Genomic DNA, 11,404 nt, shown 5'->3' with positions numbered 1-11,404 from the left:
TTGATTTTTTTCTGTAGCATTTTGAGGTTTAAGGTTTAAATCTTGTTATAATATTTGTTATTTGTTAAAAAAATATTTTTAGATTTTTTTTGCATTTAAATTAGAGTTTGATTAGTTCATGAAATTAGCTCAATCAAAAGTTTTATATTAATATATAAATTCGAAATATATTCAGGTTAGTTTCAAGTTCAAGTTTGTTTCAAGGTTGGGTTTTTTCAATTTCATGTCATTTAGGGTTTAAACCGTTTTGAGTTCAAGTTATTTGAGTTCTTCAAGATGAAATCATTACAAGTTTTGATCACTTTGGGTTCAAGTTTTTTCGAGTTCATATAGTTTAGTTTTGAGTTTGAGTTGTTGAATTTTTATGATCAAATCGTAATGGGTCAAATTTTGATTTAAATTGAATTTTCATATACAAATCAAAACTGACGGTTACGACACATTTCGTGAAATATATTTAAAAATCTAAAAAAAAATAAAGACAAACATCATCATCTCTTTTTTTTAATATTAATTTCATTATATGTTATTATTAAATTTGCTCTTTTTGATACAATATCCCTCCCCAATCTTTAAATAGGGTGATAATGCATTTCAGCACACTCGATCTATGTCCTCTTATATTGATAACAATACCGTTATCAATCTAATTAAAACTCAATCGACAACATACATCATCATCTTAACCGTTATGAAAGCTTTTATTTTCCCTTGCAATAATAATCTTAATATTTAATAAATTAACTCAGGTCTATATGTATTCCTAATTAGACAATTCTATATGTATTCCTAATTAGACAATTCAAATTTTTTAGACAATATTATTAAGAGTAATCTCAAAAAATTAATATTCATAAATAGTAATTTAATATAATTTTTTTATATATTATATAAATGCAAAAAGCTATATGCATAGGTTGAATTTGACCAACCTTTTCACTAAAAAAAAAACCAACAATGATCACAATAAATAAAGAAAAACTTTATGCAAAAATTTAATACTAAAAACATTTTAAACAATACTTAATTGAGAATGAATAGTTTTCCCTTTCCCCCTCTTCAATCCTCTCATTATAAAATCCAGGCAAAGAGAAGTAGAAAAAGATATGAAAGAAGGGAAAAGAAAACCATTAAAATATTGTTTAAGAATTAAGAGTGAAAAAAAAAAAAAGTAGGAAAATCTTGGCCATAGCTCCTTCTTAGCCTTTATTAAAATCTCAAATAATTTAATTTCCTCCCAACAATGAACGTCTTGTCAACCAACCCATAGCCCATGCTGGTTTAAGCTTTTCTTTTTTTATTTTTTATCTACCCCTTTTCCCTCATCTTCTTCAACTTTCTCAGCTCATTTCTGGGTTTCTTTTCCTTTTTCTGGGTACCATTCTTTTATGCAATTTTCACCTAGATTCAAGACCCTTTGATATAAAACTGCAAAGGATTTCATTAGTTTCCCATTCGTTTTATTGTTAGATTTGATGTGAAAAAATGGTGAGCTGTGGTTTTTTTTTTTTTTTGCAGTGAATGATCAGTAGGGTGTCTTAGCTATATACTCTTCTAGGGTTTCCATTCTTTAGGGTTTTCTTTACCTTTTTTTTTAAATTTTTCTTGTTCAGTTTTATAATAATGGAATATAATCAGATAAATGAGAATAATAGTACTAGTAGGGGAAATTTCTTGTACGCATCTCAAGTTCTTGCATCAAATGGTTCTCCATATGGTAGAACAAGTAGTGGGTCAATACCGCCAGTTTTAACCTCTTTTCATCTTCAACCGAGTGATCAACACCCAATTGTGAAAACTGAAGCTAGTACCTCACAACATGCCCAAAAATTCCATTACAACAACAACAACAATAACCCTTTGTTGAGAGGGCATCAACCAATTCATCACCAACAAGAAGGGAATGAAAGCTCTAGTGAAGTGGAAGCTATTAAAGCCAAGATCATAGCTCATCCTCAGTACTCAAATCTCCTTGAAGCTTACATGGATTGTCAAAAAGTGAGTTACCCAATTAATTAATTTAGTTACCCATTGTTTTTCTCACTTAAAAGCTTCTTTTTATGCTATAGGTAGGAGCTCCACCTGAAGTAGTGGCACGACTAGCAGCTGTTCGACAAGAGTTCGAAGCAAGGCAAAGATCTTCAGTAACATCAAGAGATAACTCAAAAGACGCTGAACTTGATCAGTTTATGGTGATTTTGTTTCTTTTTTGGTTATCACTTTTGTGGGGGTATAAATTTCATGGCAACTGCTTGTTGTATTTACTGGTAAATTTTTTTTATGGATCCATAAAACCCAGGAAGCTTACTATGATATGTTGGTGAAATATCGGGAGGAACTAACGAGACCAATACTAGAAGCTTGGGATTTCATGCGGAGGATCGAAGCTCAACTTAACATGCTTGGCAATGGTCCTGTGCGGATCTTTAATTCTGGTACTTTCTGTTTTCCCATTTCCAGCATGCTTAATGAAGATGATTTGCTTGGATTCCTTTGGAAATTGTAGACCTGAGCCTATGCATGTATATATATGCATATATGTATCTCTCTCTCTCTTTCATTCATTTGCCATGGCTTCTCTTTCCTAGTGAAGGAAAAGAATGATAACTTTGACCCAAATCACGTCTTCCAATAATGAAGAAAAATAGCTATGGTAGTGATGGTTACAAAAAAAAGAAAAAGAAAAAAAACCCTAGCTAATGAAGAGTCTATTTAGATATAAATTGATTACAATGTGTTAACAAAGGGAGCTCATGTATATATTAGAAAAAAGACACGTTGGGGGCTTCTCTTTTGTGTAATGGGGTTTACCTTTTCGATGATCTCTGACAAAAGGCCATGTTCCTTATTTTAGGGTTTCGTTTTTCACTTCCCAAAATCTGGATAGTGTGTAAATCTGATTCTATTTATGTGGGTTTTTGTACATAAACATATATACTTCTCAAGGGATATTAATGGAGGCTTGATCATTATTCATTAGTGCCGTCTTTTAAAACGGTAGTTAGTAAAAAAAATTAAAAAATGGAGAGAACACATGATGCTGTTCAAATCAGTGCTATGCCCCATGTAGCCTGTACGGCTTTGGCAGTTAAAAAAATAGTGTAACTTGTGTTTTGTTTTCTTTATAAAATTTGTTTTTTGCTTTGTCAGAGTCCTCTTTATCTAAGTTTTTTATGGTGCATAAACTATATACAAGAAATATTTTACTATATCATCTTCACTTGAATGCATCAAAGCAATTGAATTTGGTGAGCTAAAGGTCTCTTTTTATGGTAAAATTTATGTATGGATTCATGTGTATTTGTGCTGAATTTGGATGTGGATTGCCTTGTTTTCTGTCTGGTATGTGGATAATAAGTATCAATTTTATGGTCTTTCTGTCTTGCATTCATATGTATTTGAGCCCTTGACCATCCTTGACTGTTGGAATTTTAGTTTGGACGATGATGGTATATTCTATATATGATATTTGTAGAAGCTATATATGAAGTGAATCATAGGAGGAGCAAAGTCTTAAGATTTTACTGATTAATGTGAGCACAATCATAAGATGGAAGGAATAGTTGAGTAGTTCCTTCGTTATTGGTGTCCCATGAAGTGGATGACCAAAGTCTAGCTCAAGCCATTTGCTTGTAAAGTGCTAAATTTATGTGATCTTTGTTGGGTTTAATTTGCTTTTCACTAATGGGAACATGAAATGCATTGAACGGTGAAAGTACCATGGCAGCCTCGGAAGAAAGTCCCGAGTTGGTTCATTTGATACAGTCTACTACTTTAGCTTTACGCCACTCATAGACCGGTTAAAATGTACTATAGAGGCCCCTATATTAGGAGTTAGATTGCATTTTGTTCCCTTTACTCAAGAAAATGAGCAAATTAATTCTTGTATATTAGATCAAAGAGCAAATTAGTCTTTCTATTAAAATTTTCATCTAAAAATTGGTGTGCCTTTGATTTAAGTATGGTGACTAATTTATCCATCTTTTTAGTAGAGGGGACACAATGCAATTTGAATCTTACTACAAGGGCCTCCATGGTACTTTTACCTTTATAAACCTATTGTCATTGACAACATCATAAGGTTCATTTATTAGTTCACTATTTAACTACTTTTGGAAATAGTTTTCACTTAACTATAAAAGTGTGTTATAATCTTGAATGTGTTCAACTTTCACCAAAACGAATACCCAATTCATTCATTACAATCTGCCTAATTTATTTGTGGCTCTTGACCTTTTGATGTAGACTATTGATTTACATGTTCCATAATAGTTGTGATTGCAAGGACTTAAAATGTTTTGATTTGGTTAATTTGAACAGATGAGAAATGTGAAGGTGTTGGTTCTTCCGAAGAGGATCAAGACAATAGTGGCGGAGAAACCGAACTCCCTGAAATCGACCCGCGTGCTGAAGATCGAGAACTAAAGAACCATTTATTAAGGAAATATAGTGGTTACTTAAGTAGTCTCAAGCAAGAACTATCCAAGAAAAAGAAGAAAGGGAAACTACCCAAAGAAGCTAGACAAAAGTTGCTTAGTTGGTGGGAGTTACACTACAAATGGCCGTACCCATCGGTACGAACTGTGATATTATATCCTCTTTTTAAGCTAAATTCTACTAGTCTCACAGTGCTATATTCTCACAGGAGACTGAGAAGGTGGCATTGGCTGAATCAACTGGTTTAGACCAGAAACAAATTAATAATTGGTTCATAAACCAAAGGAAACGCCATTGGAAACCTTCTGAAGACATGCAATTCATGGTGATGGATGGTCTGCATCCGCAAAATGCAGCTTTATATATGGATGGTCATTACATGGGTGATGGTCCTTACTGTTTGGGACCATGATAATGTGCAATACACCATTATATATATTACTTGCCTATATATATATGTGCTTGTTGTTTGTTTAGTTACACTGCAGTCACAGTGTATGTTCTTTCGGTATTACAAACATCCTAATTATAATGTTGTGCATTCGTCGTCATTTTACCAGTTACACAAGATTTGGGATGTTTGCTTTTTTGTTGCTCATGTTCGATGGTATGCTGTTGTGCTTTGTCTGCAAGTAGAAGGGCATGTAAGGAGCTTTAATCCTGTAAGAGAGGTGGTAATTGTGTAATTGAAATTTCATGTCTGTATGTTTAAGTACTACCTGTTTTAAGTGTATATAGTGCTAAACGGTTAATGATGTTGTAATACTTGGGGATCTTAATCTGTCTTGAATATCTTAGAACTTTTGTCTTGATGGATGGTTATAATTGCCAGTGACTTCAAGTTTATATATATATATGTATGTATGTATGTTTCCTAATAGGGCCTCCTTATAGGAGATGATGAATCATGCGTGTGAGATGCAATACTGTATATGTGAATAACATTCCACCTCGTTTCCATTGGAAGGGTAGATTTGGTTTCATTAGATTTGAAAGCATGGCGGATGCTAAAAGGATAATTGAACGTTTGAATGGTTTCAGATCATTTGGGTTTCGCATTGGAGTCAATTTGGCCCAGATTTGGGGAGAAAGCTACCTTTTGAAAAAGAGTACGTAAAGATCAACCTCATTCTCAATCCACCGAAGGGGAAGCCAAGAATATGAACCGTCAGGGGACCAATGTGAAAGGCAGTCTTCCAGACAGAGGGGTAAAGGGAAAAACTTCTATGGAGCTTGATAAGAAGTCTGATCGTAAGTAGGTGACAATTCAAGGGGTCATTGATCCGGAAAAATTGGATTGGCTTAGCCACTATGCAATCGGTTGGATAGAGATTTCTCAGTTCTTGAGTCTCTTAACGAAAAGCTTCTTTTGGATGGTATCTCTGTTGTTGATATATTCAAACTATCAGAAGCAACAATGATTGTCCTTTAATGATGTCCCTTATAAGTCTCTAATTGGGTTGTGTTAATGAAATGGTCTCTTAAAATTGAGTCATGGAGTGAGGATGTTGTTTCTATTAATCGAAGAATTTGGATTAGTTGTTATGGTATCCCCCATCATGCTTGACGTATCCAAATCATTACAGACCATGAAGAAAGGATAAACGACACTATTGCTTTGCAGATTGGGGGGGGGGGGCAAATGTTTTTGGGGTAATAGTTGTTGAATTTGATCTGTCATTAAACTCGTCTTAAAATGTTGTTGTTCTAGTGACGATGAAAAGAACATGAGTTCAGAATCTAAAGAAAGGTCTGAATTTGAATCAATGGTAAAGGTGTTGTCCAGTAGAAACATGATGCAAAAGAAGTGGACTCGTCAATCGGGAGAGAGGTTGATGATGAATTACACGTGACAAGGAGGGTATACAATTAAAGATTAAATGACTTGGAAGCCGAGGGTTACTGCTATTGGTGAAATAGTAGAAAAAAGGCTAACGGGGAGGCATTTCATGATCATTGCCTGAACCATGATCAACATTTGTCTGTATTGGAAGACGTGAGATAAGTTGTAGGTAGTAATGACATTGAGATTATGAATTGTAATCAGGAGGGAGTTCAAACTTCTAGATTATATGCCATGAAGAAGCTTGTTGAGGTGGGAACTCAACTTGCAAATTCGAGCATAGGAAAGTCTAATGATTTGAGTTTGGGGTTAGATGGGGACGTTGAGCCTTCATGTGAGCAGTCCTTATCCAAATGCACTCGTAGAAAATGTAATCTATCATGGAGATCAAGTTAAAATTAAGGGCTCTGAAATTTAAAATTGTTTTTCAACGTGTTTAAGGTTGAATAATTTACATAAAATTTAATTTTTTTAACATTTAATATCAGTGAAAGTGTTATGACGATATTTGTACTAAAAGTTATATTATATTTTATCTTTTTTATTTAAAAATTGGATAAATTGATAATTGTATGTAAGATTATAGAACAATATAATTTTTATGGTAAAATTTTTATCAATTTTTATTTATTAAAAACTGACATAACTGATAAAATAATTAAATAATTATAGGTGATTTATCACGTGTATCTCATGAATTTTTAAGAGAATAATCACTTTACTCTACCGGGATTAATTTATTAATTTTTTATTGGAGGAATGCTAGGTTGACATGGATCCATTGATTGGTGGGCTAGGCTTAACATTGAAATCTGAAAATTGCTCCTTTTTTTTTATTTGTTTATTCTACGGTGATTGCTTAAAAACCGTTGTTGCCAAGGTTCAATATTTTATCCACTTGAGTAAATTTGGTTTTTGACGCAAGAATCATGGAGGAAAGTTTCGGTTTTTCTAACTTCTTCCAGAAAAGTTCTACATTGGAAAAACTAGAAAGATACAAGCTTTTTTTTTTTTTTATACAACAAAAGCTCTGATTTTTTGCTTGTTCGTCACTATATAAAACCATAACAGACAAAGAAAACAACTTTACACGTATTAAACCGTAATAAAACCTTTACAGATCGTGTCAGAGCCTAAAATGTCCCAAGTGGAAGAGGAGCAATTATTGTAGTGAAGAACATTCATATCAAACCAAAAAAAACTCAAAAAAAAAAAAATAGACACCGAGAAACCGAGATGTTTAATGTTCAATTGAGCTTTACAAACACTACAATTTTCCAATTCTCTTCTTCTTTCATGGTAACCCCTTTTTTTTCTCCTTTTTAGTACAGATAATAACCGCAATTTACAATTTTACACCCCCAATATGAAACAATTTGTTTCTTTGCAGGCTCAACATCATCTTCAATTGGCTGCTACATCTTCACATGGTTGGCTTCGAGCCACTCCATCAGATGCTCATAGGTAAAAAAAAAATGTCTTTTTTCTTGCACATGTCTTGATGTGTTTTAGTACGATGTAATTCATGTCTGAAATGGGGTTTTTTTTATAAGAGTTTTCTTTTGAAATAGTGAAGCATCAGCGGACAAAAGATGGGATAGCCTTGCATTCAATCCTGTGAAAACAGACTATATTTATGTAATGAAAAGTTGTAAAGATGGAAGCTTTTCAAATGGTGGTTTAAGACAATATGGGAACATTGAGATTAGTCCATCAGCTGCTGTCTTGAATTATGGACAGGTTAGGTTATTTGCTTGGAACTCTAATTGTTTAAGGCAATGAAGTTGTAGCAATTTAACGTCTTCAACGGAAGACAATTACTCTTTCCATACATATTTTGATTAATATAATAATAAATTTAGCTCTTAAAGTTTATGCATTTTGTCAATTTAATCTTAATTTAATAAATTTATCGTGCAACATTTATGTAAATGTTAAAGGTTAAATTTCTTAAATTTTTAGAAGTAAGGCCAAAATGATAAAATATGTAAACATTGAAAGCTAAATTTGTTACTATACCAATCAAAATTATGTGCAATATTAATATCGAGATTAATTGTCTTTAGTTGCTCACTTGTGATATTGGCAGGATTAAATTATTCCAAATTTTTTGAGAGGGATCAATTTACCTAATTGTGAAATTGAGAGGGATTGGAGAGGTCTTTTTACCCTAATTGTTCTTGATGGTGATTTGTTTTTCATGTAGGGGATTATTGAGAATTTGAAAGCATACAAGAACAAAAATGGTTCGATTATACTTTTTCGAGTCGAGGAAAATGGATTGCGAATGAGGGTTGGTGCAGATCGAATGTGTATGCCTGCACCGACTATCGAACAGTTTGTGGAAGCTGTAACGAGTACTGTATCGGCGAATGAACGATGGGTAATTGGACACCACATGCTTGTGTTGTTTGCATTTTAGCACTTCAACCTTATGTTATCTGCTATGTTGATGTTGCAGGTTCCTCCTTCCAATAAAGGCTTTTTACACGTTCAACCGCTACTTATGGGGAATGGACCTGTTCTTAGTCTTATACCGGCACCCGAATTCATCTTTTTGATCTATGTTACACCAGTTAGGAACTATTTTGAGGTATTCGTGCATGAATCAAATCGATTTCAAATAGCAAGTACCCCAGTTCTTTACCATTGACCTTATACGATTATCGTGATGACAGGGTGGTTTGAAGCCGATTAATGTGGTGGTCGAAAACGATATACATCGTGCAACCCTTGGAGGAGTTGGAAACATAAAAGCTATAGGGAATTACGCCGGGGTAATCTGACTTTATTTGCATAACCCGACTTCATGTCTTTTAGAATATTGAGGCTATAATTTCTTTTTTCTTTTTAATAGATTATGAAGGCACAGGCTAAAGCTAAAGCAAATGGTTTCTCTGATGTTCTGTATCTCGACTCCATTCATAATCGATATCTCGAAGAGTTCTCAACCGCTAATGTTTTTATCGTAAAGGTATGACGGAGTTTTGACTTAACGGTTGCTTGATGATTGATTTCATAGGCATATCATACATTTAGACCATGAATTTTGCAGTTTTATGAATTATGCTATAGTATCAAGCCATTAAATAATTCCCTGTAATACATACATACATATATATTGCAGGATAATACCATCTCCACACCTGTTCTAGGAAGAACAATTCTTCCTGGCATTACAAGAAAAAGTATTATAGAAATTGCTCACCGCCAAGGTTTCAAGGTAAGAACAATTTGCTCTTTCTTTCGTATTCTAAAAGCTTCAGTCTCTCTCTCTCTCTCTCTCTCTCTCTATATATATATATATTGATTGATTGATAGCTTGAAAAATCTTCTTCTTTATATGCACAGGGTATATCAGTTGTATAAATCTGATCTAGGCCCTTTGCATTTATAATCACTTAAAAACAGGTTGAGGAACGACTCGTGCCGGTTGAGGAATTGTTTGATGCCGACGAAGTCTTTTGTTGTGGGAATGCTGTATGCGTATTGCCTGTTGGCAGCATTACTCTCAATGGGAAAAGGTGCATCTTCTTTTCTTACTTGATTCCCTTGAATTACTTAGTTATCTAGTTAAATATTGGTGTCCTCTAAAAAAAATTGAAGTAATTTAATCTTTGTCAATTTTAAAAATGAGCTACTAAGGATAATTAATCACGGTGCTAATGTTTTACATCAATTATGTATAATTTTAATTGGTATAACAATAAATTTAGCCATCAATGTTTACATTTTTTTGTCAATTTGATCTTAAATTTAAAAAAATCAATAAATTTAGCCTCAATTTTTATACATTTACATAATGTTGCAAGCTAATTTAACAATTAAAATCAAATTAATAGAATGTGTAAGCTTTGAGAGATAAATTTGTTTTTATAATAACTAAAATTATGTACAATTGACGAAAAATATTAGTACCGTGATAAATTGTCTTTAGTTGCTTATTTTCAAAATTGATACGGATTAAATTGCTCTGATTTTTTTATGGACCAATTTACTCAATATTAAAATTGAGAGGGATTGGAGAGTTTTTTTACGAAAAATAAAATATCCAAACAGCTACATAACTATCTACGTTAAATGGTGCGCAACTGAATTACCAGAACGACTATAGAAGAAAAATCTGTGCCTCTCATACGACACCATTGAAAAGGCTCTTCCTTGAACTTCCACATCATGTTGAAAGTTAAAATTTTTTAGAGAAAAGTTCAAAGTTGAAAGGGCTTCATTAAACATTGTTGATGACAGAGTCGTATTTTTGCATCATTTGTTGCTTGCTTGACTGGAATTATTGCAGGGTGGATTATGGAGAGAGTGGATTTGTGGTATCTCAACAACTATACTCAGCACTTGCAAATATACAGATGGGTCTTATAGAAGATAAAATGGGTTGGACTACATTGTTAAACTAGTTAAACAAACAAAGGAATTTCTTTATTTTCTAGAATATTTAACATCGTTGAATTACCAAGGTGTAGTAGGGTACCAATTCAAAGGTTGGAAAGGTTGTAAGACATTAAAGAGATGGTTAAATCCAGACCTATTAATTTCATCTTTGTTCATCTAAATATTTACGAATTTTAAATCTAACTTTTCCTGTCAATATACATGTTGGAACTAAACCAATCGATCAGACAAGTTGACTTGAAAATTTGTTAGTATATTGGATTGAACAAAGGGGCGAATTAATTTTGAATCAAATTTTTAACGGATTATTTTGAACCGGTTAAATCATGTTAAATACTAGTTGAATGAATTTTTAATAATTTAATTTAATTAAGGTTAAATTGATCAATTAAATTAGTTGAATCGAGAACCGGTGATCTAATTAATTCAACTAGTTGTTCGATTTTAAAAGTTTTATTCTTCACTTACTTGCAAGGTTTTCTAAACCAGTGGCCGAATTGGCTGACTATGGGTTCGTTGGTTCAATCATTTCGTCCAGTTCGATTAAAAATTTATAAATAATAAAAAATATTATCATTCAGTACAATTATTCGATTTAACTGGTTTTTTAGTTGATTCTATTAGTTTGTATTAGTTTTCAAGTTAGCCGGTTCAATGTTCTTCTTTGAATTGGTACCCCAATCCGATTGGTTGATCTAGTCTAGTCTAAACAACTTT

General features: G+C 32.9%; 2 protein-coding genes across 4 annotated transcripts; both read left to right on the top strand.

Annotated features, from left to right (window-relative positions):
- Window positions 1-1,111: 1,111 nt before the first annotated feature.
- Window positions 1,112-5,200, top strand: LOC107930537 (homeobox protein knotted-1-like 2). The gene is made up of 5 exons (XM_016862205.2): window positions 1,112-1,998; window positions 2,070-2,192; window positions 2,300-2,435; window positions 4,321-4,574; window positions 4,646-5,200. Exons 1-5 carry the CDS (start codon window positions 1,624-1,626, stop codon window positions 4,847-4,849), a joined length of 1,092 nt encoding a protein of 363 aa, XP_016717694.1. The 5' UTR covers window positions 1,112-1,623; the 3' UTR covers window positions 4,850-5,200.
- A 2,171-nt stretch (window positions 5,201-7,371) lies between these two features.
- LOC107930548 (branched-chain-amino-acid aminotransferase 3, chloroplastic) lies at window positions 7,372-10,832 on the top strand. Of its 3 annotated transcripts, none has more exons than XR_001693035.2 (10): window positions 7,372-7,579; window positions 7,671-7,744; window positions 7,852-8,020; window positions 8,487-8,663; window positions 8,742-8,873; window positions 8,959-9,057; window positions 9,138-9,254; window positions 9,408-9,503; window positions 9,632-9,804; window positions 10,578-10,697. XR_001693035.2 is itself a non-coding variant. In XM_016862215.2 (10 exons), the coding sequence occupies exons 1-10, from the start codon at window positions 7,517-7,519 to the stop codon at window positions 10,690-10,692; spliced, it is 1,155 nt and encodes a 384-aa protein (XP_016717704.1). In that variant the 5' UTR covers window positions 7,375-7,516; the 3' UTR covers window positions 10,693-10,832. The 3 variants fall into 3 exon arrangements, 2 of the variants coding, with proteins under 2 accessions (XP_016717704.1, XP_016717705.1); XM_016862215.2 differs by having other exon boundaries at window positions 7,375-7,579; window positions 9,692-9,804; window positions 10,578-10,832; XM_016862216.2 differs by having other exon boundaries at window positions 7,527-7,579; window positions 7,834-8,020; window positions 9,692-9,804; window positions 10,578-10,832.
- The last annotated feature ends 572 nt before the right edge of the window (window positions 10,833-11,404 follow it).

This window comes from Gossypium hirsutum, chromosome A06, assembly GCF_007990345.1.
Source record: "Gossypium hirsutum isolate 1008001.06 chromosome A06, Gossypium_hirsutum_v2.1, whole genome shotgun sequence".
NCBI lineage: Eukaryota > Viridiplantae > Streptophyta > Magnoliopsida > Malvales > Malvaceae > Gossypium > Gossypium hirsutum.
This window is presented reverse-complemented; position numbering and strand designations above follow the sequence as displayed.

Bases quoted from the DNA above. Each gene is read 5' to 3' on its own strand.
- LOC107930537 (XM_016862205.2), top strand. From the start codon at position 1,624: ATGGAATATAATCAGATAAATGAGAATAATAGTACTAGTAGGGGAAAT. The intron at 2,436-4,320 runs GTACTTTCTGTT...TAATTTGAACAG, and splicing joins TGTGCGGATCTTTAATTCTG to ATGAGAAATGTGAAGGTGTT. The intron at 4,575-4,645 runs GTACGAACTGTG...ATATTCTCACAG, and splicing joins ACAAATGGCCGTACCCATCG to GAGACTGAGAAGGTGGCATT.
- LOC107930548 (XM_016862215.2), top strand. From the start codon at position 7,517: ATGTTTAATGTTCAATTGAGCTTTACAAACACTACAATTTTCCAATTC. The intron at 8,664-8,741 runs GTAATTGGACAC...TTGATGTTGCAG, and splicing joins TATCGGCGAATGAACGATGG to GTTCCTCCTTCCAATAAAGG. The intron at 9,805-10,577 runs GTGCATCTTCTT...GAATTATTGCAG, and splicing joins ATTACTCTCAATGGGAAAAG to GGTGGATTATGGAGAGAGTG.